Genomic DNA, 27,559 nt, shown 5'->3' with positions numbered 1-27,559 from the left:
ATATTTCACACTCCTCCTCCCTGATTGTGAAAACACTTGCAAAGTATTCATTAAGAACCATACCCATGTCCTCCACCTCCACACTCTTATGGTCCCTACTCTTTCTTTGGTAATTATAAAAAATCTTTGGGTTTTCCTTGATTTTACTTGACAATATTTTTCATGCCCTCTCTTTGCTTTCCTAATTTCCTTTTTAATTGCACCCCTACACTTTTTATATTCTTCTAGGCTTTCTGCAATATTAAGCCTACAGTATCTGACATACACTTCCCCTTTTTTTCTTTATCCTCTCCTTTAAGTCCCTTCAGATCCAGTGGGCTCTGGATTTGTTAGTCCCACCCTTTTCCTTTAAGGGAACATAACTTGCTCTGAACCCTCACTATCTCTTCCTTGAATGCCTCCCACTGATCTGGCACAGATTTGCCTTTAAGTAGCTGTTTCCAGTTCACTTTAGCTAAATCACATCTCAGCTTAATAAAATTAACTTTTCCCCAACTGAAAACTCTTATTCCTGGTCTATCTTTGTCCTTCTCCATAACTACCCTAAATTTGACTGAATTATGATCACTTCCACCAAAGTGCTCCCCAACTGATAGCCCTTCCACCTGCCCAGCTTCATTCCCTAAAACTAAGTCCAAAACCGTCCCTTGTCATGTTGGCTTGCTACATACTGGCTAAAAAAAAAGTTCTCTTGAATGCTTTTTAAGAATTCTGTCCCTCTGTGCCTTTGACACTAATTCTCTCCCAGTTAATTGTCGTTGAAATCCCCCACTATTACTGCCCTATTGTTTTTTCACTTCTCAGATTTGCCTCCATATTTCCTCTTCTATCTCCCTCTGACTGTTTGGGTGTCTATAGTACACTCCCAGTAGTGTGATTGCCCCTTTTTGTTCTTCAGTTCAACCCATATGGCCTCATTTGATGATCCTTCTACCAATATCATCCCTCCTCACAGATAGAATTATTTCTTTAATCAATATTGCAATCCCCCCTCCTTTTTTAATCCCCCTCTATATATTGTCTGAAAGCCCTATAACCAGGAATGTTAAGGTGGCATTCCTGCCCTTCTTTCAGCCATATCTCAGTAATAGCTATATTATCATGCCCCCGTGTGTCAATCTATGCTCTCAGCTCATCTGCATTATGCTCTAGACTTATGGCATTGAAGTAAATATCATTTAGCACTGCCAAATTCCCTTGTTGTCTATCTTCTAGCCTTTGTTTCCTCTGCCTTCCAAACATGCTTACTAATTCTCTGACTTCCATTTCCACCTTTTCTTCTCTCCCTTCTGAATCTACTCTCAGGTTCCCATCCCCCTGCCAAGCCCGTTTAAATTCTCCCCAACAGCACTAGTAAAGCCTCCTGTGAGGATAGATAAAAGCAAAATACTGCAGATGCTGGAAATCTGAAATAAAAACAAGAAATGCTGGAAATACTCAGCAGGTCTGGCAGTATCTGTGGAGAGAGAAGCAGAGTTAATGTTTCAGGTCAGTGACCCTTCATCAGAACTGGCAAATATTCGAAATGTAATAGGTTTTAAGCAAGTAAAGCAGGGGTGGAGCAAGAGATAACCAAAGAGAAGGTGTTGATAGGCCAAGGTCACAGTGAATAACTGACCAGAAAGCCATGGAGCAAAGGCAAATGGTGTGTTAATGGCGTGGTGAAAGACAAAGTGTTAGTGCAGAGAGGGTGTTAATTGACAGAAAAATGAACAGCCTGGCCCCAAACACAAACATGAATAAGAAACAGTGGGTAGGCACAGTGGAAACAAACTAAAATAAAATAAACAAATAAAAAAGAAAAAAGAAAGAAGAAAAAATAACTAAAAATAAAAAGGGGGGCCCGTCATGGTCTGAAATTATTGAACTGAATGTTTAGTCCGGCAGGCTGTAGCATGCCGAATCCGTAAATGTGGTGCTGTTCCTCGAGCTTGCGTTGATGTGGATATTGGATTGAGGATATTCGTTTCGGCCATGTTGAAGAGCAACCCTTTGGGCTTGTACGGATCCCACCTCCCTCAAGCGGTCCCAATGCCTCAGTAATCTAAACCCCTCTCTCCTGCACGACTTCTCCAGCCACGTATTCTTCACTTCTATCTTTCTATTTCAGTACTGACTAGCACTACCAGGAGCAATCCGGAGATTAGTACCTTTGGGGTCCTGCTTTTCAATCTCTCTCCGAGTTCCCTAAGTTCTGTCTTCAGGACCTCATTCCTCTTTCTGCCTACGTCATTGATACTGATAGGGATCAAAACCTCTGGCTGTTCACCGTACCCCCTCAGACTGTCCTGCAGCCGCTCCGTGGCATCCTTGATCCTGGCACCTGGGAGGCAAACATACCATCCTGGAGTCACATCTGTAGCCACAGAAGTGCCTGTCTGTTCCCCTCACTATTGAATCCCCTACAACTATTGCCGTTCCACTCTTCTTCCTCCCCCCCCAATCACCCCCGTGCAGCTGAGCCACCCATGATGCCATGGACTTGGCTTTGTCTGCACTCCCCAGAGGAACCATCACTCTCATCAATATTCAGAACTGAATACTGGTTGGAGATCCAGATGCACTAATGGGATCCCTGCCATGCCAGCCTGATCCTCCTTGTACTTCTGGCGGTCACCCATTCCCTCTCTGCCTGCACATTTTTAAGCTGCAGGGTGACCAACTCCAGAAACATGCTATCCATGAAGCTCTCAGCCTCGCAGATGCCCTGAAATGACTCCAGTCAGCGCTCAAGCTCCAAAATCCAGAGCTCGAGCTGCTCTAGCTAACGGCGTTTCCTGTATATTTGGTCATTCAGGCCATGAGAAGCATCCAGGATTTTCCACATGGCACAGGATATGCATTCCACGGGGCTGAGGTTCCCTGCCATATATTATATTGTGGCACAATCAAATTAGGTATGAAGAAGACAGATGTTTACAAAGTTAAACTTTACCTGTCTAAAGTCAAGCATCTACCTTGACTCTGAGGCCCATATTTTCCTACTATACTGAAAACAGTAGCAGAATACTCATATTTCTGTTCATGTTAAGCACCCATCAATCAGCTTCCCTTGTTGTGTATTTTGCTGCATGTTTCCTCTACTCTCACCTGTCAGAAACTGGCCAATCTCAAGCAGCTAACCAACGACTTAGCTAAGGAGAAGCTGTAAAGGTCATAACCAGCAGTTCAATGAGGGAAACTGTTTGCCAAAGGCTAGATGGAACATTTGTAAACCTAGGCTACTGTAAAACCTGACTTGAGCCCCAATGTCTTGACCAATCCATGCTGCTGTCATACATGACTCTCATCCTTAAGACCTGATCATTGCTCTGAGACCTATCTGGGGCCTGGTCTCCACTTCAACTATCAGGCCTGAATTGACCAATACTAATTTCCACTGAATGTGAAGCATATGAGATTCTGTATATTTTCATTGCAGCCCAAAAGTTGACCCTCCACACAGAAAAGCGTATATTCGACAAACTCTGAAAGGGGCACACACTGAAAATTAACCTGTGAGACAAATAAATTGTTATTATTTCCTTCCACTATGTTCTGCACAGAGACTTAAACTCAATTATGTGTTTTGCTAATGTAATACTGTCACATAATGTTTTGTAATATTTTCACTCCCTCATTCTGCAAGAAATGTCATTTCTATTTAGATCCTAAGAATTGTGTAAAAGTGAATATACCTCTGCTTCCACAAATATACCTATGCTGTCCAAATTGAGAAAAGACTTGAACTTCTAAGGGGCAGTTAGTATTCTGAATCAAGTGCTCACATACTTCATATTCATTTGATTGGGGGAATACTGTATATGATTTACAATGTTAAAAAATTGGCTCTTCGAAGAGTAGAGGTTAGGTCCGAGAATAAGGATCAGGTCCAGCAGCAGAAGCAGATCATCAGGTCTGGGGTGGAGAAAGATATGAAATGACAGTGGAGACATTATCTGCATCTCATCTAAACCTATTATATTGCTTCCCACAGCATACAGGTGGTACCTGGGAATTTGGCAATTTGTTCGTAAACGCTAACTTTCTTCCTGTTTTATTTTGACTGTGGAATGCTGGATTTATTCCTCTGAATTCTGATCTTGCATGTGCTTCCTTTAATAGTTGCATACCAAACAATTAACAAGTTTTTCTTGGAATTGTCTTCCATCACCACCTTCTCAAGGGCAATAAATGCTGGCCTTGCCTGCGATGCCCACATCCCATGAACGAATAAAAAAATAGCATTTTACCTGTGGGTGGAGTCCATGTAGCAATCCAAATAAAATCCATACACAATAAAAAAATGAGCATTATTCAACAATTTAAACACGCCATTACTTCTGATCACTATTTCCTGATGAAAACACATCCATCAGAACAAAACAAAAGCCAAACTAAATTAAAATTTTCAAGTTATTGCTGTCTTTTTTATAAGTTGAAGACATGAGACACAAAGTTCAAAGCAGTACCCGATGCCTTCAACTACTCATTTCGACAACGAAACAAAAAATATTTAATATATAAGGAGAGTCCAGAGCCTGGGGCCAAGGCACCTGAAGCCTGGCCAACAATGGCTGGGCGAAGGCCGGGGAGATCACAAAGGCCAGAATCAGAGGAATGCAGACTGTGGGCAGGGTGCTGGGTTTTATAGGGTGAATGAGGTCACAAAGATAGGGGATAGGGAGGGGCAAGGACATGAATGGATTTAAACACAGGAGAGGAATTTTAAATTTGAGGCACTGGGGGACTGGGAGGCAATGTAAGTCAGCAAGGACAGGGTTGATAAGTGAATGGGATTTGGTGCGGGATAGGATAAGGGCAGCAGAGTTTTGAATGAGCTGAAGTTTACTGAAAGTGGGGATTGGGAGTCTAGCCAGGACAACATTGGAATAGTTGAGTCTGGAGGTGACAAAGGCATGGGTGAATATTTCAGTAGTTGATGGACTGAGGCAGGTGTGGAGACTGGTGATGTTACAGAGGTGAAATAGGTGATCATTGTGATGGAGAGTATATGGGATCAGAAGCTCAGCTCAGGGATGTATAAGATGCCAAGATCGCAAACAACAATTTGCATTTATAATGCCTATTTAAGCAGTCCGGAAAATTCTGCCCATTAACTCTGTTTCTCTCTCCAAAGATGCTGCCAGACCTGCTGGTTATTTCCTCACATTTTGATGCAAAAGAACCACTGATGCACCGGATTCGCAAGTTTTATTTTATGCTGAATAGTTTCAGCTTAAGAAAATATTTGCAAATTGCTCATCTATTCAGTCGCCCTCTTAAATGATACAGGAAAATGATGTGAACTCTGGACGAGTTCTTGTTCTAGGTTTCACTTCATCCCTTTAGACTTGCCAGGTTTCATTTATGAAGTTAGACTTATTTATTCTGCTTAAAGGTGTGGCATAGTTTTGATGCCTGCCATTCTTAATAAAATAAACAGAACTCTGTGAGGAATAGATAAAAAGCCAGGGACAGAAAAGAACCATTTAACCCAGAGGATACTGACTGTCTGATATCCCAACTCTACAGCCAACAAAATCGGAACTCAGTGATGCCATTGATTCTCTAGCCAGTGGAAAAGCCCCTGGGAAGGACGGCATTACCCCTGAAATAATCAAGAGTGCCAAGCGTGCTATACTGTCAGCACTCCATGAGCTGCTTTGCCTGTGCTGGGACGAGGGAGCAGTACCACAGGACTTGCGCAATGCCAATATCATCACCCTCTATAAGAACAAGGGTGACCGCGGTGACTGCAACAACTACCGTGGAATCTCCCTGCTCAGCATAGTGGGGAAAGTCTTCACTCGAGTTGCATTAAACAGGCTCCAGAAGCTGGCTGAGCGTGTCTACCCTGTGGCACAGTGTGGCTTTCGAGCAGAGAGATCCACCATTGACATGCTGTTCTCCCTTTGCCAGCTACAGGAGAAATGCTGCGAACAACAGATGCCCCTCTACGTTGCTTTCATAGATCTCACCAAAGCCTTTGACCTCATCAGCAGACGTGGTCTCTTCAGACTACTAGCAAAGATCGGATGCCCACCAAAGCTACTAAGTATCATCACCTCATTCCGTGACAATATGAAAGGCACAACTCAGCATAGCGGTGCCTCATCAGACCCCTTTCCTATCCTGAGTGGCGTGAAACAGGGCTGTGTTCTCGCACCTACACTGTTTGGGATCTTCTTCTCCCTGCTGCTCTCACATGCGTTCAAGTCTTCAGAAGAAGGAAATTTCCTCCACACAAGATCAGATGGCAGGTTGTTCAACCTTGCCCGTCTAAGAGCGAAGACTAAATTACGGAAGGTCCTCATCAGGGAGCCCCTCTTTGCTGACAATGCTGCATTAACATCCCACACAGAAGAGTGTCTGCAGAGACTCATTGACAGGATCGCGGCTGCCTGCAACGAATTTGGCCTAACCATCAGCCTCAAGAAAACGAACATCATGGGACAGGACATCAGAAATGCTCCATCCATCAATATCAGCGACCACGCTCTGGAAGTGGTTCAAGAGTTCACCTGCCTAGGCTCAACTATCACCAGTAACCTGTCTCTCGATGCAGAAATCAACAAGCACATGGGAAAGGTGTCCGTTGCTATGTCCAGACTGGCCAAGAGGGTGTGGGAAAATGGCGCACTGACACGGAACACAAAAGTCTGAGTGTATTAAGCCTGTGTCCTCAGTACCTTGCTCTACGGCAGCGAGGCCTGGACAATGTATATCAGCCAAAAGTGATGTCTCAGTTCATTCCATCTTCGCTGCTTCCGGAGAATCCTTGGCATCAGGTGACAGGACCGTATCTCCAACGCAGAAGTCCTCGAGGCGACCAACATCCCCACCACATACACCCTACTGAGCCAGCGGTGCTTGAGATGGCTTGGCCATGTGAGCCGCTTGGAAGATGGCAGGATCCCCAGCCGTCCATGTCTCCGCTTTAAAGACGTCTGCAAACGCGACATGAAGTCCTGTGACATTGATCACAAGTCATGGGAGTCAGTTGCCAGCGTTCGCCAGAGCTGGTGGGCAGCCATAAAGGCGGGGCTAAAGTGTGGCGAATCGAAGAGACTTAGCTGTTGGCAGGAAAAAAGACAGAGGCGCAAGGGGAGAGCCAACTGTGTAACAGCCCCGACAACCAATTTTATCTGCAGCACCTGCGGAAGAGTCTGTCACTCTAGAATTGGCCTTTATAGCCACTCCAGGTGCTGCTTCACAACCACTGACCACCTCTAGAGACAAGGAGGCCAAAGAAGAAGAAAGGCCACCATAGTATTCAAATGTATAATACCTAAAATATTTACTCCCCTCTTAGATTATCCCAGGCATTTATTATAGGTAAATAATGATTGCTTGTGATGATACAACCAATAACCTTCCTGTTAAGAATTTGCTGCATCCAGCACACTGTAATCCAATGATAGTTCAATTGTTGCAGCTTCAGGAGCAGGTTGGCAGTGAGCAATGATCGATGATTGCGACTCGGCCGTGCACCCTGCGTTTGCGCAGGGCGGCGAGTGGATGGTGCAGATTCGGAGGCTGATGCAACCGGCAGCGTGGAGCTGGAGGAGCCGGAGGCTGCACACAGTAGGGGACGTGCCGTGGGTCTTGATGCTGAAAGAGTCCGAGGCGGTGGAGGTCTGTTACCGTGGCGGGCAGCTCCTGGAGCCGCTGGTGGGCGGGATGGTGCCGGCGTGTCAGCAAGGCCGCTCTTTTCATTCAGATTTTCCTTCACTGAAGCAACTGTACCCTGGAGCCGGGAGGGGGGGTGGGGTCTGTACCCTGGAGGCGGGGGGGCCGGTCTGTACCTTGGAGCTGGGGGGTCGGTCTGTACTTTGGAGCTGGGGGGGGCCGGTCTGGACCCTGGAGGCGGAGGGTCCGGTCTGTACTTTGGAGGCGGGGGGTGGGGGTCCGGTCTGTACCCTGGAGGCGGGGGGGCCGGTCTGTACTTTGGAGCTGGGGGGGGCCGGTCTGTACCCTGCAGGCGGGGGGGCCGGTCTGTACCCTGGAGGCGGGGGGGCCGGTCTGTACTTTGGAGCTGGGGGGGGGGGCCGGTCTGTACCCTGGAGGCGGGGGGGCCGGTCTGTACTTTGGAGCTGGGGGGGGCCGGTCTGTACCCTGGAGGCGGGGGGGCCGGTCTGTACTTTGGAGCTGGGGGGTGGGGGTCCGGTCTGTACCCTGGAGGCAGGGGGTCCGGTCTGTACCCTGGAGGCGGAGGGGCCTGTTTGTACCTTGGAGCTGGGGGGTGGGGGGCCGGTCTGTACCTTGGAGCTGGGGGGTGGGGGTCCGGTCTGTACCTTGGAGCTGGGGGTTGGGGGGCCGGTCTGTACCATGGAGATGGGGGTGCCGGTCTGTACCATGGAGCCGGTGGGGGTGGGGCGCGGCCGGTCTGTACTTTGGAGCTGGGGGGGCCGGTCTGTACTTTGGAGCTGGGGGGGCCGGTCTGTACCCTGGAGGTGGGGGGGCCGGTCTGTACCTTGGAGCCGGTGGTGGTGGGGGGGCGGGGGTGCAGGTCTGTACCAGGGAGCTGGGGGGGCTGGTATGTACCATGGAGGTGCGGGGCCGGTCTGTACCCTGGAACTGGGGGGGGCGTCGGTCTGTACCCTGGAACTGGGGGGGCGTCGGTCTGTACCCTGGAACTGGGGGGGGGCCGGTCTGTACCCTGGAACTGGGGGGGGGCCGGTCTGTACCTTGGAACTGGGGGGGGTCGGTCTGTACATTGGAACTGGGGGGGCCAGTCTGTACCAGGGAGCTGGGGGCGGGGGGGGCAAATAGATAACTAAAGGGAAGATGTTGATAAGGCAGAAGGTCACAAAGAATAACTGCCAAGGTCATGGAGGAAAGGCAAAGGGTGTGTTAATGGCGTAGTGAAAGATAAAGCGTCAGTGCAGAAAGGATGTTAAATGACAGAATAATAAACAGCCCTGGCCAGAAGCACAAACATGAAAAAAACAGTGGGCGAGAACCTGTCAGGCACATAACAATGGAGTGCTTTCAAATAATGTGTTATTGGTCATATTGTTAACATGGACCAATCAAATACCAGGAAGTGAATAGTCATAGAGTGTATATATAAATCTACAAATATTTGCTTTAGATTTTACAATGCTGTTGCAACCTTTAAGAGTTAGTCATCTAAACATAAGGAAGTATTGGACTAGAGATGTTCACATGTACTGGAGATGTTTATGAGCAATGATAACATTTCAGCAGTGATAGAACTGTAATGAGCTGAGATTTGTTTCAAAGCTAATGACATTGTTTTTCTTCCAGTTCATCCCTGGTAATCAGTAGAAGCATTCAGCATCATGGGTGACAATAAGGATGTTGAGGAAAAAATCAGTCTGATCACCAGGAACTTGCAGGTACGGTCTTGTTATATAAATATCAAACGCAATTGCGATCAGAATATTCTTCATAGATTGCCAGAAAGACAGGCAGCAGCGAAACCACTGGAATCTGCTGGATGCTGAAATGTGGAGAGTATAGACTTGAATGGCCGCCTCCACTATAATGAACTGTCTAATCTTTTGTAAATTCTAACACTTCTAGCTAATATACAAACTGAAGACTATGTTTTAGGGTCACTGTAAGGAAATAGACTGAGAAAGTATAACAAATGATCATAAATAAACTACCTTAATGAACAATATTCAAATCATTATGTTGGTGGTAAAGCAAAAATCAGATTAAACAGCAAACAATCTGTGTATGTTGGAGTGGGTGGATAATCAACTACCTTTGAGAGACCCAACATTTCAGTGAAAAGCAACTATTTTCTTGTCTGAATGTTGTGTTTTCAAGCTTTGATTATTTCTGTTAGCTTCATATTTTCTATGTGGCAGATAGACTTTATCTCACCCAAAAAATTATTTGAATAAAAATGCTTTTATGCGAATCTATATAGCCATGAACAAAACAAACTTTTCTTGCATTTTTTTTTTACAGGAGGTCCTGGGTGAGGACAAGTTGCGTTCAATTCTGGAGGAACGAGATTTGACTGTTTACTGGGGGACAGCTACCACTGGAAAACCTCATGTAGCATACTTTGTGCCAATGTCAAAGATCGCTGACTTCCTAAAAGCTGGATCTGAGGTGAGGATGGTTTTCATACATTAGGTGGCATAATAGGAAGATACAATCAAAGTCAGTTGTAACGAGACAAGATGCCTAACTAACTCTCGTGCTACTGCAACTGCAGAAGGATTTGTATTACGATGAGACAAATCATATCTTTCATAACCTAATGTACATTCCAGCACTCCTTATTTTGAGAGAACTGGTCAATTCTTTGTTGCATCCCCTTCATAGAGATGGGCAAATCACCACAGAATTCTTCTGTCTGGGAAGGAGATATGCAAATCGGAAATGTAATGCGAGAGGTTCTACTGCAGATATTCTGTACAGATCTAGTAGACCTCGTGTAAATATGTAGCTCAAACGGCAAAGCCCATGGATGTCCTTCAGTCATAATCTTGTAGAAAACTGATGATGTAGGTAGAGATGTAACATTCATTAATGATTCTAATTTCCATAATACTGTATCATTAAGATACACAATCAGTTTCCATATTTATTTTTATTAGGCAAATGTGCCCTTCTTTGTTCAGGAGGCAGGTAGCCTAATCTTAACCTCTTCAATGATGTTTGTAATTGGTCAATAGGTAAATATGAAAAATCCATTCAGGAAAACCTCTTTCACCAATATTGAGAAAATACTGGCTTGCACATAGTGTTGGCACACAGTGACTGACTTAAAATCAGGAACTCAGTGATGAACAACTTGCATTTGTACAACAAGGAGGCGGTGGAGTAGTGGTAATGTCACTAGACTAGTAATCCAGACTAATGCTCTGGGGACATGGGTTTGAATCCCACCACGACAATTGGTGAAATTTGAATTCAATTAATCTGGAATTATGAAACGATTGTCAATTGTTGTAAAAACCCATCTGGTTCACTAATGTCCTTTAGGGAAGGAAATCTGCCACCCACATCCCACAAACGAATAAAAAAAAAAAGTAAAACATCACAAGGTGCTTTGCAAGAGTGTAAATAGACAAAAATTGGCACTGAGATGACCATAAGCTTGGTGGGTTTTAAGGAGCATCTTAAAAGAAGGGATAGGTTCAGAGAGGTTTAGGGAGGAAATTCCAGTGTTTAGGGTCTGAAGGCACAGCTATGTGCTATGGTAAGGCGATAAAAGTTGGGGATGCACAAGAGGCCAGAATTGGCAGAATACAGAGTTGTCAAAGCTGGAGGCGGTTACAGAGATCAGGAAGAGCAAGGGCATGTAGGGATTTGAACACAAAGATGAAATGTTAAATTTGAGTAGTTGGGGATGGAGTGTCAGTGAGTAGAGGGTGAGGGGTGCAAGTTAGGTTATGGGCAGAGTTTTGGATAAGCTTATGTAGCATGGAAGTTGGGAGCTCAGTCAGAGGAGATTAGAAATTGTTGAGTCAGGAGGTAACAAAAGTATGAATGAAAGTTTCAGCAGGTGTGCTGAGGCAGGTGGTATATTATAGAGGTTGTCCAGGTGATGGAAAGGATATGGGGTCAGAAGCTCAGCTCAGGGTCAAATGGTACACTGAGGGTGCTAACAGTCTAGTTCAGCCTGGGAATTTGGCCAGAAAAAGATACGGAATTGGTGGTTAGGGAACAGATTTTGTGGTAGGGACCGACGACAATGGCTTCAATCTTCCCAATGTTGGAAGAAATTTCTGCTCTTCCAGTACTGGATGTGGGACAAGCAGCCTGACAACACAGAAGCCATGAAGGGATCAAGAGAGGTGGTGGTGAAATAGAGCAGGCAGCATCACCATTTGGGTTTCTACATTTGTGCTGCATTTCAGTTTCTGTGTGAATATTTATAAGGAAACCATATCATCAATTCACAAACATAATGGAAGTTGTCTTATAAAATTATTCATCCAGATAATATTTTTGAAATCTTTATCTTTATTCCCTTCCACTCCAGGTAACTATTTTGTTTGCTGATTTGCACGCTTATTTGGACAACATGAAAGCTCCCTGGGAACTGCTGGAGCTGAGGACACAGTACTATGAACATATCATAAAAGCAATGCTGGAAAGTATAGGTGTACCAATAGAAAAACTCAGATTTGTGAAGGGAACTGATTTTCAGCTAAGCAGGTGAGATATAAATATTTAGCCTGCACTAATATAATCTGAAGGAATGTAGAACGGAATCCTTTTGCTGTTTTTAATGGGTTACAACTGTTATTCCTTTTGATTGTGACAAACCTTGCAACATCAGAATGTGTCTGCCTTTTTTCAGGGAATACACTTTGGATGTTTATAAATTATCCTCTGTGGTGACTCAGCATGATGCCAAAAAGGCTGGTGCTGAGGTAGTTAAGCAAGTGGAACATCCCCTCCTCAGTGGTCTCCTGTATCCTGGATTACAGGTAAGAGTGGGGAAGACCAGAAACTGAACAATTTAAGGGAAATTGTTTTCCGTATAACCTATCCAATATGAATATATTGACAGAAACTTCAAGTCATTAAATGTAAGACCGAGTAATACGCTGATGTTCAAATGATGTCAATAAGCAATTCAGGCTTTACTTAATAGCGTTTTTGTCTTTTGTGCTCCTTGGTTCATTTGTATTCATATAAATTCACAACTATCCATAATACATTCAAAATCATGAGGCTCTTGTATTAATTCTGTTGTGCTAATTTTAACACTTGTGATGAACTTAACGGGCAAGAGGTTGCTTTCATGTGCCGGTTCTTTTTGTACTGAAAAGTACAATGTTGGCATTGACAGAAAACTTAAGATGATTTTTTTTAAAAATCATTCTGGGGCATTAAGGTATGTTTTTAAAATCATCTACTCTCTTAGGCCTTGGATGAAGAATATTTGAAGGTTGATGCACAGTTTGGTGGAGTTGATCAGAGGAAAATATTCACTTTTGCAGAAAAGGTAAATTTATTATCTTAAATTGACAATTACATGAACAGATTGGGAAGTCCAAAGCAATTTAAATATTAGGCTGAAATATTTGTGGCAAAAGTTGTGTACCAGAACTTAGCTGTAATTTTTTTTAAAAAGTATTAATATCCCTAACAAAGTTTATTTATGGGGCATTTCATGTTCGAATTCAGACTATAGTAGATCTTAATCAAACTTCATTAGAGAATTTTTGTGATGGGGCCCCGCGTTTCTTAATGAAAGATGAAACTTTTTGAAGAAGTGCATATGTTACAAATGAAGGCTTTCTAATTTAGTAACTTTAAAAATGTGTTTTATTGGGCTGTAATTTATTATGTTCCTCTCACCAGACATAACATTCCATTTTATAAATAGAATGCTTGGAGCTTCCTGCATAGTTTTTCCCTGTGCCAAAATATTCATGTCTTTTTTAGAAATGTTTACTGCCCTTTTACTACTAAGATCTTGTGTTCTATTCATTTTAATGGTGTGATAATTCCAGGGCAAGATTTAGTGGAGCCAGCAGGGCTCCCAGTGCCAGGCTGAAAAGGCAGTGGGAACCTCGCCTCAGCCATTCAGAGTCCTCCCTCCCACCCCTGCTCCCCACTGGCTCTACTCAGTGGTGCTCGGGGAGTTAACACGCTGGTGCTGGGATCCCTGTCCCTTTAAAGACGGGGATCCCACCTCAAAGAGCTGCCATCCTATCGGAGGGACGACGGCTCAGTAGTATTGGCAGTGCCACCAGAAGTGGTGGCCACTGCCAATATTACAGGAGGCCTTGGAACCAGGCTCAGGTAAGTGAGGCAGGGTCAGTCCAGCAGGCCCTGGCGATTGAAGTTCTGGGAGGTGGGTTTTTTCCCCGCTGGGTGCCATCTGTAGGCCACAGATTGCCCACGGAGAAGGCATCTCATTTTACTGGGTGACCTCCCCGGATGGCGGAGGCCCCCCAGCCACTTAATGCCAGTGGCAGAGGCGGGGGGGGGGCGGGGTGGGGGGGGAAGAGGCCCTTAAGTGGCTGCAGATAGGCCTCTTAATGATCTCAATTGACCTCTGGGCGGGAAGGCCGTTGTCGGCCAATCCCTCCTCTGACTTAATTGCAGTGTGACGGAACAGCGATGGGCCCTCCTCCCTGCCTCCTAACCTGTCTCCAGGGGGCCCATTAAATCTAGCCCCTAGTGTGCAGCTGTCAAACTAAGCATACTTTACTTTGTTCAGATACCACTGCATTGAGGAAGAAAAGAATCATATTGAAGCATAAATGTGCAATCAATTTATTTTGATCGGCTGTGAAGCCAAATTGTTAATTAGATAAGGTGCTGTGATTGAGATGTTACAGCCTCTCATTCTCTACACTTTCTATAAGCTTTAATGCAGCTCTTTGGATGAATAATGTTTTTGCTTGTTTGATTTTAAAACAGCTGAATTAGTCATCTTTCGCGGTTTGAAGGACCTTGTTAAAGCAGAATGGGTGTTGCCATCTATCACAATAGTCTTTGCTCGTCAAAAGTAATCTATTACTGAAGCACTTTATGAAACATTTTGATTAGGTACTATATAAACAAAAGTACCAGTATAGAGTTAGCACAACATGAAATACTTTTGAGGTTTTTTTTCTTAAAGCTGTCCCCTCAGTTCTTGTTTGTCCTCCAGCTGTTCAGCTCCTGAAATAGCTCTTTGTAGTTGTAAAATTTTAAAATCTTGAAGTACTATGCAAATGTAACTTTTAATTTTTTTGTATTTATTCAGTACCTTCCAGCTCTTGGGTATGCCAAGCGTATTCACTTAATGAACCCTATGGTGCCAGGTCTGACTGGAGGGAAAATGAGCTCCTCTGAAGAGGTATTACTTACCGATGACTTTCATTTCATATTATAATTAACAGTTTTACAGATATTGTTCTGGTCCAGAAAGTGAACGACTATATAGTATAAGCTAATGTAGATTTGTTCAACATAAATACATTGTAATTCAAAAATATTTGTAAGTACAGAACAAAGTCTGGCAGCCAGAAATATGAATGAAATTCATAATTTAAATTCATGGAATATTTTACACTCTTGGCAGTTTATGGCTTTTCAGAAGTGAAGTTGTGTAGTTGACATCAAAGTACTTAATTCCTGACGGCTCTTTAGGTGCCTCCGAGTTAAGGCATAGTTGAGGTTAGCAGAGTTCTGTATCAAAGCGAGCTGTTGGATTAGATTATCCCCCAGCTAGTGGCAGATATTTTTATATTTAGTTCCTCCGTCATAATCTATCAACTTGTATGTAACAAATAACTTTTATTTAGATAGCACCTTTGATGTAATGTCCCAAAGCACTTCACATGAGCAAAATTGACACCAAACCACATCGGGCTTTTTTAAGGCAGATGGCCAAAAATTGGTCAAAGAGCTTAGTTTTAAGGAGCTTCTTAAAGGAAAAGAGAGAAGTAAAGAGTCGGAGAGGTTTAGGGAGGGAATTCCAGAGCTTGGGGTCTAGGCAGCTGAAAGTCTGACTAGCAGTGGTGGAAAAATTAAAATTGGGGATGCTCAAGAGGCCAGAATTAGATGAGCGCAGTCATCTTGGTGGTTTGTGGTGCTGGAAGAGATTACATAGTTGGGGGGGTGGGGGAAAGTGAGGATGAGAATTTTAAAATCGTTGCTTGACCAGGAGTCAGTGTAGTTCAGCATGCACAGGGGTGATAGATGAATGGGACTTGATGCAAGTAAGAGCATGGGCAGCAAAGCTTTGGATGAGCTCAAGTTTACAGAGGGTAGAATGCAGGATGTCAGCCGGGAGTGTGCTAGAATAGTGAAGTCTAGAGGTAACAAAGGCATGAATGGGGGTTTCAGCAGCAGATGAGCTGAGACAGGAGGGATGTTGGGCGATAGTGGGGAAGTTGAGAGACATGGTGATGAGGTAGAGTTGGGTGTCGTTGGCATTCATGTGAAAACAAATGCTTTGCTTTCAGCTGATGTTGCTGAGGGGCAGTGTGTAGATGAGAAATAGGAAGGAGCCTAGATCCTAGGGGAACGCCAGAGTAACGGTACGGAAGCGGGAAGGGAAGACATTTGCAAGTGTTACTCTGGGTATGATTAGATAGATAAGAATGGAAATGGGGAGTGCACTCCCACCCGGCTGGACCACATTGGAGAGGTGTTGGAGGAGGATTGGGTGCTCAACCGATGACAAAGGCTGCAGACAGATTGAGGGGGACGGGGAGGGATAGTTTACCTTTGCCACGGTCACAGGATATCATTTATGACTTTGATAAGAGCCGTTTTGTTTTTGTGGCAGGGGTGGGAACCTGATTGGAGAAATTCAAACCTGAGTTCTGGGAAAGATGGGCACAGATTTGGGAGGCGTCAATGCATTCGAGGACTTTGGAGAGGAAAAAGAGATTGGAGATGGGGCAGTAGGTTATAAGGATGGTGGGGGTCAAGGGTTGGTTTTTGAGGAGAGGGGTGATGACAGCAGATTGAAAGGGGAGAGGGGCAGCACTTGAAGAAAGAGAACTATTAACATCAGCTAACATGGAGACCTGGAGGGGAAGTTGGGTAGTCAGTGGTTTAGTGGGAGTAGGGTCATGGGAGCAGGAGCTGGGTCTCGTGGATAAGACTAGCTTGGAGAGGGCATTTGGGGAGATAAGAGAGAAACTACAGAATGATGCAACGCTAGGGCAGGGGAATCTTTAGATGAAGTTTGGTTCGGTGGACTTGTGGAAGGGGAGGGAAGATGCAAAGACAGCTGATTGGGTGGTCTGAATCTTAGTGACAAAGAAGTTCTGGAGCTCCTCCCACATATAGTTGGAGGTGAGGGTATAATTGAATTAAGATACCGTAATTACAGTGCTGTCACCAGAGTCGTTCAGTGTATTATTAATATGCTACAGAAAGGATTGCATTCAAAACAAGGAATTTTAATGTGTCAGTATGATTCTTGTGTGAAATTTTCTGACTTCTTCAATACCACCAATAACTGACCTGTAACCACTAGTACTTTAGCATACAGCTCAAAATGCATTCTCCAGACACAACCAATTGATACAGCTCTCATTGTAATATAGAATATTTGTCACAGTTCAAAGGACCATTGTATGAAACTTTCAGCCACCTCCCATTACACTTTACTGAAATCATACTTTTCTTTTGGAGCATGTTACAATATTATGCAAAGGTGTGCAAAATACCATGATTTTATTTCCTTCTTGCTATGGCATACTCAGAGCAAGTACAATATATAGAATTATGGATGGCTATGGCTATGGGTGAGTAAATTATAGCTTACTCTAAGGGTTCAGATAACATAAGCCATAAGAGTGAAGCAACAGTCACCTGAACCTACCCTACCCTTTGCCATCTTTAATATATAATTATCTCTATAAAATGAAACTGATGCTATTTGCAGTGAAAGTTGAACTGAAATTAAAATGAATGAGAAAGGTTATTCTTAATTGCAGATTTACACAAAGGTGTAATACAGGATTGAAAGAGATTTAATAAGCTGGCATGTATTATGATGAGTGAGAATTAACTATCCGTTTTTGAAAGGTTCTGAGAGGTAGGGACATGCTGCACACTGTTAGTGAGTTCTCTTAGATCACTTCTCATATCTTCACAGTTAAAAGTATATTTTCATTTAATAACTACCACTGTTTTGCAGTATATGGATATATTTGAGGCAGGCTGAGACCTTATTTAAAAACTAAATCAAGTGCATCTTCTCACAAAATGTTGGTGAAAGTTTCCATTCTTCACTTGAAGTCTTATTGAAGCAGAGGAAAGCTTGGAATAGAGAAGAGATGCAAATATTCGAATTACTTGTTTCACTTAGTCAGAGATCAGGTTGTATCCATTGATAAAATGATCAAATAAATTCAATGATACATTATATCTAGTAAACAGGATGCTGAAGCGTACTCTATGGGTACCGATCTCTGCTGATGGCTGATTACAGAAAAGCTACAGCTTTAGGATCATAAAGGATATTGTCTGTTAATGGGAAAAAACCATAGAAAAGTAATGGCACAGAAGGAGGCCATTCAGCCCATCGTGTCTGCTGGCTGAAAAAACTAGCCGCCTAATCTAATCCCACCTTCCAGCACCTTGTCCATAGCCTTGCAGGTTACAGCACTTCAAGTGCAGGTCCAGGTACCTTTTAAAAGAGTTGAGGGTTTCTGCCTCCACCGCCAATCCGAGTAGTGAATTCCAGACACCCACCATCCAATAGGTGAAAAAGCTTTTCCTCATGTCCCTGCTAATCCTTCTACCAATCACCTTAATTCTGTGTCCCCTGGTAATTGACCTCTGCACTGAGCAGACAGGAAGATCCTGTTTCCCCATCTAGGTCCCTCATAATTTTGTGCACCTGAATTAAGTCACCCCTCAGCCTCCTTTGTTCTCAGGAAAATAATGCTAGCTGATCCAATCTTTCCTCATAGCTGCAACTTTCAAGCCCTGGCAACATTCTTGTAAATCTCCTCTGTACACTCTCCAGAGCAATTATGTCCTTCCTGTAATGTGTCCCGAACTGTATGCACAATTCCACTGTGGCCTGATCGGTGTTTTATACAATTCCAGCATTACATCCCTGCTTTTCTATTCTATTTTGGGAACTGGTGGAAAAACAGATGTGAGGGTAATTAGTTCTGTAAAAACTCAGAATTGTCACAGATATTTTAGAAGAATTGATGGTACTCCAAGGTGTGTAGATGACGAGTCGAACAAGAGGCAGAGGACTCTGAATATAAGTGATCATATATATTCATAAGTTTGTTTTTTTTTGGTAGTCTCTTTTGGATACTCATCTTCATTATTGCTTTTAGGAATCCAAAATTGACTTGCTAGACAAAAAGGAAGATGTAAAAAAGAAGCTGAAACGGGCATTCTGTGAACCTGGCAATGTAGAGAACAATGGTGTTTTATCCTTTGTGAAACATGTCTTGTTTCCATTACATGGAGGTGAGAGGCAGGAACGTGGAATTTTATATTGTATTGTTCTCAGAATTGTTTTGGAAAAAATCTCAATTCTTTAATTTCCATCGTATCTTTTTAAGCTCTGTAGTTATATCATAAACATCCATAAAACTGATTTTTTAATTTGAGATGTATATTACAAACTTAAAATTGAAGGAAAATGGAAAAATGTACTTTAAATATAAGGGACCAAAACTTAATGTCAGAATAACAGTGAGGTTAATAATGCTCACTGCTATTTGTGCACTGATGCCACAGCAACTTCAGGCGAAGGCAGAAGCTGATAAGTTGCTGTTGGGGATGCACTGCTCTGATAGCTTTGTGAAAAACAGCATCTCGCCATCTGGATCCCCATTGGAATGCATTGAGCTGCATGAGGTTGCTGTTCTTGCACAGTTGAAACAAAGTAAACTTGCCACAAAAACTTAAGTCAGGTCATTTCAAATCTAAACACCGTAACGTTTTAATTACTACCAATGAACCGCTCTGGCATTGAAAATTAACCATTACGAATGTTGCTGCTCTAGCCATAGTCCCAAAGGACCGTAGGCATCTCTCCCCATTAGAGAGGCAGTTGGTGATGTATAGCTTGAGGGTCACCACTCCTCAAGCGTGGGGCAAGGTGAGAAGGCAGGCCTCCATGCACCTACACAGTCAGTATGGGGATTGAACCCGTGCTGTTGGTATCTTTTTGTATCACACTCTAGCCATCTAGCCAACTATTACAAATGTGGAGTCTTCAGATTTTAGGAGATTTTTATAAAATTTTTTAATTTTCTGTTTTCTTTTTTCTCTTTCTCAATCCAATCTTTCTTTTCCTCGTGTATTTCTCCTTCCGTACCTGAAATGGCATTGAATTCACCCAATATAACTTACTCTTCCTTCTCAGTCCTTGTACTGTTAATTTAGCAACCCTTCAATCTAATTGGTTAAGGAGATACACAATTGCTTGCCCTGTTCTTACAGATCTCAGGTGCTCTATAGAGGGTGCTACATCATTTCTGTCTCACTCTTGCAGCCGCTTGCAATGCAAAATATCATCAACATTAAACAGGCAAAGGCAGGACTAACAAACTAAACGGGCACTGTTCGTTGCCCTGCCGCACTAGATTTTGGGCCAAGGATTTTACCAACATATGCCTTCCATGCCCATTCCACGAAAACACATTGAGGGAAGATCCAAAAGCTTGACCATATATATGGGTTTTTGAAGTTTTTAAAGGAGGACAGATAGGTGGAGAAGTTTATGGAGGGAATTCCAGAGAGTGGCAGCCAAGGGGCTGAAAGGTCTGCCACCAGTGGTTAGGTGAAAGGATGGGGGAATTAAAAAGTTGGAGAAACTTGCAGAGATATGGTCATGTTATGATTTCTAGATGAGGATTTTAAATTTAATGTATTGGGTCTTTGAAAGAAACAAAGACTTGCATTTATGTAGCACCTTTCACGACCTCAGGACATCCCAAAGTGCTTTATAGCTGATTAAATACTTTTTGAAATGTTGTCACTGTTGTGATGAAGGAACTGCAGAAGCCCATTTACTCACAGCAAGATCCAACAAACAGCAATGAAATTAGAATTTTTTTTAATGATGTTGGTTGAGCGATTAATATTGACTAGAACACCAGAGAGAACACTAATGCTCTTCTTTGCAATACTGGGATCCTTCGCATCTATCTGAGAGGGAAGAGGGGGCCTCAGTTTAACTTCTCATCCAAAATATGGTACCCCTTACAGGGAAACACTCCCTCAATGGAGTGTCAGTTTGGATTATGTATTCAAGTCTCTGGAGTGGGACTTAAACTCACAATCTCTGACTGAGCGGTGAAATTGCTATTCACTGAGCCACAGCTGCAATTAGTGTATGGTAGTAAGGACAGGGGTGATAGACGAGCAGGACTTAGTGCAGCAGGATATGTATGGTAGAATTTTGCATAAGTTGTGTAAGATGCATAGGTTGTAATGATCCAACTGGGGTGGGGGGGGTGAGTGAGCTGGGAAATAGTTTTTGAAAGGAGAACATTCCATACATTAAAAAATGTAAATGCTTTTACTTTATTTTGCTGAAACATTTTGAAGGTAATTATAAATGTACCAAGTTCATTCCAATTACATATTACATTTATTTGTTACAAAATCTGTTGCCAATTTTAATAAACCTTGTTAAATAAACATGCTCATTCTTCCATGTTCTACAATGAACTAATAATGTATATTACACCATAATTTTTCCTTTAACTGCTGCTCCAGTCTTATGGAAATTCTAATTACATAACTCATTTAAAGGGAGTTGGGAACAATTGCATCTGTCTGGTGTAATTAGAAAATAATGTAGTGTGTATGCGCATAAAATACCTGGAAAGTGCAGAATAATGAAATTGGGCAGCAGATTAAAAAATGAACAGTGAATCTGTTGAGAACTGTTTGGCCTTGAGAACATTGAGAAGTATAATTCATTATATATTGATCACCTTATTAACAGTGAAATTTACAGAAGATGTTTGTGAAATATTCCTGTTAGGGGAGGAGTAAACATTTCATGAATTGCAGGGAGCATTATATCTATAGGGTGTAGGGAAAGCATTGTTCAAGTATTCACTAGTTGAACCCTAATACAAAACCATAGCTTTGCGTATTCACCAGATCTGAGAATTCTAGGATAATGGCCTGTTCAGAGCTAGAATTTCAAGCACACACCAATTGTGCAATATTGTTATAAACTCTCCATTTCTTTCTTCCCTTTTGTCAAGTACTGCTTCTCCTGCTTTTCTGCTTCCTCCACTCGTAGCCAATTGCTTTTACACATTTGCAACAGTCCCTATGTCTTTTATAGAGACTTAGTCTCCAAAGAGGTATAGATGAAAAGTCCCAGCCCATTCTCTCATTCGTAGTGTGTTTTGTTTGAAAGTTGTGCATGGAAGAATTTGTGCAATTAATTTTGAAAGGATATGGGAATTTGCTAATGCATTGTTGCACAGTAGTTCAAGCTTAAAAAAAACTGTTGTATGCTACAAACAATATTCATTTCAAAACTCTAATCAGTCATTTCTATTTGAGTGTTCTATAAATGGCAGTTTTACCTTTATGTTTCAGAATTTGTTATTTTGAGAGACGAGAAGTGGGGTGGCTGCAACACCTACACAGAGTATGATGCACTTGAAAAAGATTTTGTTGATCAGGTAAGTTTAAAAAATGTTTACCTCTTTTAAACCTATGTTTAATATAAGTTAATTTATTTTCCTGTACATATTACCTATACTCTTGCTTGTAGGAGTGACTTGCTTTTGAATATTTAACTCTTGTCCATGTTTGCTACAGAAATAGACATTGTACCAATAATTTCTATGGAGTCATTAATACCAGTACTTGTAATGGGGAAGCCCTAAGTAGAGTTTCAGCAAATCAATTATTATTTACATGAAAATCCATGTTAGAAATTGTTGAGAGTTATCATTGGATTAAAACATTTTCTCCCCAGTCTGTTCATCCTGGGGATCTGAAAAATTCTGTGGAAATTGCCTTGAATAAACTGCTGGACCCAATTAGAAAGAAGTTTCAAATGCCAGAGATGCAGAAATTAACCAGAGCAGCTTATCCTGTACCTACCAAACAACAAGGTGAGTAATTTTTATTTAAAATAGGGAGTTAGCTTTTTGTTTCCCGAGTGAAAAGGAAACTAGAGTACAGTAGAATTAGGAGCTACTTTGTTAAAAACCATTGGCACATCACAATAGCTTGTATTTATATAGCGACTTTAATGTAATGAAATGTCCCAAGGTGCTTCTTGGCAATTTTATCAGACAAATGTTGACACTGAACCACATTAGGAGATATTGGGATACGTGAACAAAACCTTGGGTAGGTTTTTAAGGAGTATCTTAAAGGAAGAGAGAGGTTGAATGGTTTAGGGAGGGGATTACAGAGCCTGAGGCCTAGACAACTGATTGCCAATGGAGGGGCTGAAAGAAATTGGAGATGCAAGAGGCCAGAATTGGAGGATCCCGTGTTTTCAGAGGGTTCTATGACAGTAAGAGATTGCAGACCTAGCGAGGGGCAAGGCCATTTGAACAGAAGGATGAAAATTTTTAATTTGAGGCATTGCTGGACATTAGCAAGTACAGGGGTGCCGGGTGAACAGGAATTGGTGCGGGTTAAGAGTTTTGGAGGCCATTTTGGCCATCAATAAATATTGTGCTTCAAATCAACTTCTGCCAATGTTTTCTATAGTCTGATCTTTTATGTGAAAAAGATTCTTCAAATCACCACCTTTCTGCTTCTAATATCCTAAATTGATGCCCCTTTTTAACATTTATTAACTAGTGGAAAAAAACATTTCAATATTTACGTTTTTTTAAAATTCATTCATGGGATGTGGGCGACGCTGGCCAGGCCAGCATTTGTTGCCCATCCCTAATTGCCCTTGAGAAGGTGGTAGTGAGCTGCCTTCTTGAACCGCTGCAGTCCATTTGGGGTAGGTATACCCACAGTGCTGTTAGGAAGGGAGTTCCAGGATTTTGACCCAGCGACAGTGAAGGAATGGCGATATAGTTCCAAGTCAGGATGGTGTATGACTTGGAGGGGAACTTGCAGGTGGTGATGGTCCCATGTATTTGCTGCCCTTGTCCTTCTAGTTGGTAGAGGTTGCGGGTTTCGAAGGTGCTGTCTAAGGAGCCTTGGTGCATTGCTGCAGTGCATCTTGTAGATGGTACACACTGCTGCCACTGTGCATCGGTGGTGGAGGGAGTGAATGTTTGTAGATGGGGTGCCAATCAAGAGGGCTGATTTGTCCTGGATGGTGTCGAGCTTCTTGAGTGTTGTTGGAGCTGCACCCATCCAGGCAAGTGGAGAGTATTCCATCACACTCCTCACTTGTGCCTTGTAGATGGTGGACAGGCTTTGGGGAGTCAGGAAGTGAGTTACTCGCCTCAGGATTCCTAGCTTCTGACCTGCTCTTGTGGCCACGGTATTTATATGGCTACTCCAGTTCAGTTTCTGGTCAATGGTAGCCCCTAGGATGTTGATAGTGGGTTATTCAGCGATGGTAATGCCATTGAATGTCAAGGGGAGATGGTTAGATTCTCTCTTGTTGGAGATGGTCATTGCCTGGCACTTGTGTGGCGCGAATGTTACTTGCCACTTATCAGCCCAAGCCTGGATATTGTCCAGGACTTGCTGCATTTCTACACGGGCTGCTTCAGTATCTGAGGAGTCACGAATGGTGCTGAACATTGTGCAATCATCAGCGAACATCCCCACTTCTGACCTTATGATTGAAGGAAGGTCATTGATAAAGCAGCTGAAGATGGTTGGGCCCAGGACACTACCCTGAGGAACTCCTGCAGTGATGTCCTGGAGCTCAGATGATTGACCTCCAACAACCACAACCATCTTCCTTTATGCTAGGTATGAGTCCAGCCAGCAGAGGGTTTTCCCCCTGATTCCCATTGACTTCAGTTTTTCTCGGGCTCCTTGATGCCATACTCGGTCAAATGCTGCCTTGATGTCAAGGCCAGTCACTGTCACCTCACCTGTTGAGTTCAGCTCTTTTGTCCATGTTTGAACCAAGGCTGTAATGAGGTCAGAAGCTGAGTGGCCCTGGTGGAACCCAAACTGAGCGTCACTGAGCAGGTTATTGCTAAGCAAGTGCCACTTGATGGCTCTGTTGATGACACCTTCCATTGAGAGTAGGCTGATGGGGCAGTAATTGGCCGGGTTGGACTTGTCCTGCTTTCTGTGTACAGGTCATACCTGGGCAATTTTCCACATTGCAGTGTAGATGCCAGTGTTGTAGCTGTACTGGAACACCTTGGCTAGGGGAGTGGCAAGTTCTGGAGCACAGGTCTTCAGTACTATTGCCTTGCTTGAATTCTTTCATAATTTTGAACACTTCTATTCTCTTACCTTTTCTAATGCAGTCAATGCAATTCTAGTTTCAAGTCTTTTCTTACTATCTCCTCTTATTCTGGTATCCTCCTACTAAATCTATCATGCATCATTTCCATGGCTCCAAAATCCTTTTCGTAATAGGTTACCCAAAACAGCACATCATACTCCACCTGAGACCTATACAATATCTTGTACAGATACTCTCCCAAATCCTTACTTTTGTAGTTGCTACCGCTGTACAGAACCCATCTGCAACCCTATCTTAAAATAAGAACAAAGTACTGGAAATGCTGAACAGATCAGATGCGATTTGTGGCGAGAACAGAGGAGTTAATATTCGGGTGTGGATCCTTCATCAAAAGTGGAGGATATTCCAGAAGATCAGCATTGAAAAAGGAACAGATCAAAGGAGTAGGGCTAAACTCACACACACACACAAATAATAGAATGACATGTAAAAGTGCTTATGCAGAAAACAGGAGATGGTAAAATTGCAGGAGTGAAATTGACCAATAGGCAGCATAAGAGAAATTAAAAATCTTGGGAGTAAAATCAATGGAAAAGATAATTTGGTAGTGTAAATAGGCTGCCGATCATAGTGCTTTCGCTGAAGACCAATTCCGCACCCATTATGTCTCATACTAATATGTCTCTTTTCAGTTAATCTAATGCCAGGAATATAATGGAATTATTAGAGCATTTCTGTAAGTTAAAGCTGTAGAATACATATCTTCCCTGTCAATTAATTATTCTCTTAAGCTGCTTTTGCTGATTCATTGTATAGATTTGCAAAACATTATTGTCAGTGAAATTATTCTTTCAAAGAATCAAGCTTAAATTCCTAGTGTACCATTGCAAAATCATTTATCATTTTCCGATTCAATTTGCAGAGAGAGTTTCCAAGGGACCAGCTGCAGAGAACGATGAAATTGTACCTTCAAGGCTTGACATTAGAGTTGGAAGAATTATAAGTGTGGAGAGGGTAGGTTACAAGCATAAGTGTGAATCCTTTGTGGCTGAGTAAAATGTGCTTTCTCTCCAGTAGTTTCTACCCTTTTCCAGTAGGTTTGTGGCACGGTACTTAGTTATTGTTTGCTACTTATTCCCAGAGACCATAATTTCAATTAAATAAAGGTAGCACATTAGAGCAGTTTTGTGATTGGATGTGGGAGTAAACCAATATATATGGGGTAGGCATTGTACTTGGTCCTTGTTATGACTGATGTGGGATTTTTGGATATTTGCAGTGGCCAAAAATGAAAATATTAATTCTCAAGGACTATTATGTCTCACCCTGAGCAGGCACGATGCAACCCTTCAACATCAGTTTTTAAGATTGTTACGCCTTCAGTGAGACCGTTAATGTTCAACTTAAAGAATTACGTGATAAGATTTCATGTTTAAGACTTCTATTACAACAACTAAATTAAAAGAAATCCCTATTAATTAAATAGCACTTTGTAAGTAACTAATAGTCCAAATTACAGAGAAAAGTATTTTCTTCACTTATTAAAACACTTGAAAACCCCACACCGCACAATACGTTACATAGTCCTCCTTGATGGCGAAATCTTTGAAGTTAAAAGTCCCAAACTCTTCCCAGTTGCAATAGATTGGATCTCCCAGATCTTAGTCAATGTCCTCTTTGTTCATTTCTCCCAGCACTTTCAATATGGATGTTGTGAATAAGGTGATCCCTGCTGATCTTTTCCTTCTCTGCAAACTTCAACTTTCAAAACAGGTTCAAGTCTTTGAGTCTTTCACTGTATATCTTTTGAGAGCAGGTGTTCCCTCTCTCCTTTGAGGCTGCCACTGCTGGTCTTCCCTAGAGCATGTCTGCCTTCAGAAAATCTGTTGAATTTATCTGGAATCAAAAGTCAATAGCCCATTGTCCTTTTTCAATATACGAAGTCCACAAGTCTGGCTACAGCAGAGCCACCAGGGCTTTCCATTGTTTCCAGGTGTTAACAGCTGCCATGCATATTGTCTGGGAGGGTGAAACCCATTGTTCTTCAGGTGTTATACCCTTGCAGTCTCTGCTTTTCATAAAGAGTCTTTGATCTGGGATCTATGTTGTCCTGGTAACCAAGGTTTCTGTCTTGTCTTTAAGCAGAGTTGATGAGGTCACCTGACTTCTCCGACTCCATCTTAAACTTTTAAAAATCACAGTTTTTCAAAACATAAGCATGTTACAAAGTCCAGCATTCATAACAAAATTCAGTCATCATTTCTTTTTCTGTTATATTATCGCTTCGATGTGAAGGGTTTTTACAGCAGGAAATTGCAATGTATTGCAGATGAGAACAGAATTATCGTTTAGTAAAACAGGTAAAATGAAAGACATTCATAGCCATTTCCTAATTAGTAATATTTAAATAAATTAAAATATATTTTAATTTGTAACTGGGCGATGAGATGAGTTTGGCTTCTGAGACATGGGTTCAATTGGAATTTGTTTGGGCGTTTTCAACCCAATTTCTTCAAATTGAGGGATCCACCGATCTACTCATAATTTGGAACTTAATTTGACTGTTAGACAAACAAATCAAAATCAACCATTGAGATTGTAATTAATGCACCATGTTGGAGTAGAGTATGGGAGCTCTTTTCTTCATTAGGTCTTGGTGTAGCTTACCTGCAAATGCTGGTTGATAATGTTGGGTCTTAAGTGGAAAAATGTTATGTTCTGTAGCATTAAAATTGATCCTGTACTTCAAACAACCGAAGGAACTCTGGTTAACACAATGGCTGCTTTGATTTAATTTTGTTATACTATTACTGGAGT

At 42.4% G+C, this 27,559-nt stretch overlaps 1 protein-coding gene across 2 annotated transcripts in view; it reads left to right on the top strand.

The window, feature by feature from the left end:
• The first annotated feature begins 7,472 nt into the window (after positions 1-7,472).
• yars1 (tyrosyl-tRNA synthetase 1) overlaps positions 7,473-27,559 on the top strand; it is a 34,496-nt gene continuing 14,409 nt past the window's right edge. Inside the window, exons 1-11 of one of the 2 annotated variants that reach the window (XM_068011368.1) lie at positions 7,473-7,566; positions 9,253-9,344; positions 9,928-10,074; positions 11,957-12,132; positions 12,278-12,407; positions 12,848-12,928; positions 14,684-14,776; positions 18,741-18,876; positions 21,982-22,067; positions 22,367-22,505; positions 25,665-25,756. In XM_068011368.1, the coding sequence (XP_067867469.1) occupies positions 9,288-9,344; positions 9,928-10,074; positions 11,957-12,132; positions 12,278-12,407; positions 12,848-12,928; positions 14,684-14,776; positions 18,741-18,876; positions 21,982-22,067; positions 22,367-22,505; positions 25,665-25,756 (1,137 nt within the window). In that variant the 5' untranslated portion in view covers positions 7,473-7,566; positions 9,253-9,287. Of the gene's footprint in view, positions 7,618-9,252; positions 9,345-9,927; positions 10,075-11,956; positions 12,133-12,277; positions 12,408-12,847; positions 12,929-14,683; positions 14,777-18,740; positions 18,877-21,981; positions 22,068-22,366; positions 22,506-25,664; positions 25,757-27,559 lie in introns of both variants that reach the window. The other variant, XM_068011367.1, reaches the window with a different exon arrangement.

Source organism: Heterodontus francisci, chromosome 31 (genome assembly GCF_036365525.1).
Source record: "Heterodontus francisci isolate sHetFra1 chromosome 31, sHetFra1.hap1, whole genome shotgun sequence".
Classification (NCBI taxonomy): Eukaryota; Metazoa; Chordata; class Chondrichthyes; order Heterodontiformes; family Heterodontidae; genus Heterodontus; species Heterodontus francisci.
Note: the sequence above shows the minus strand (reverse complement) of the source record. Positions and strands in the feature narration are given on the sequence as shown.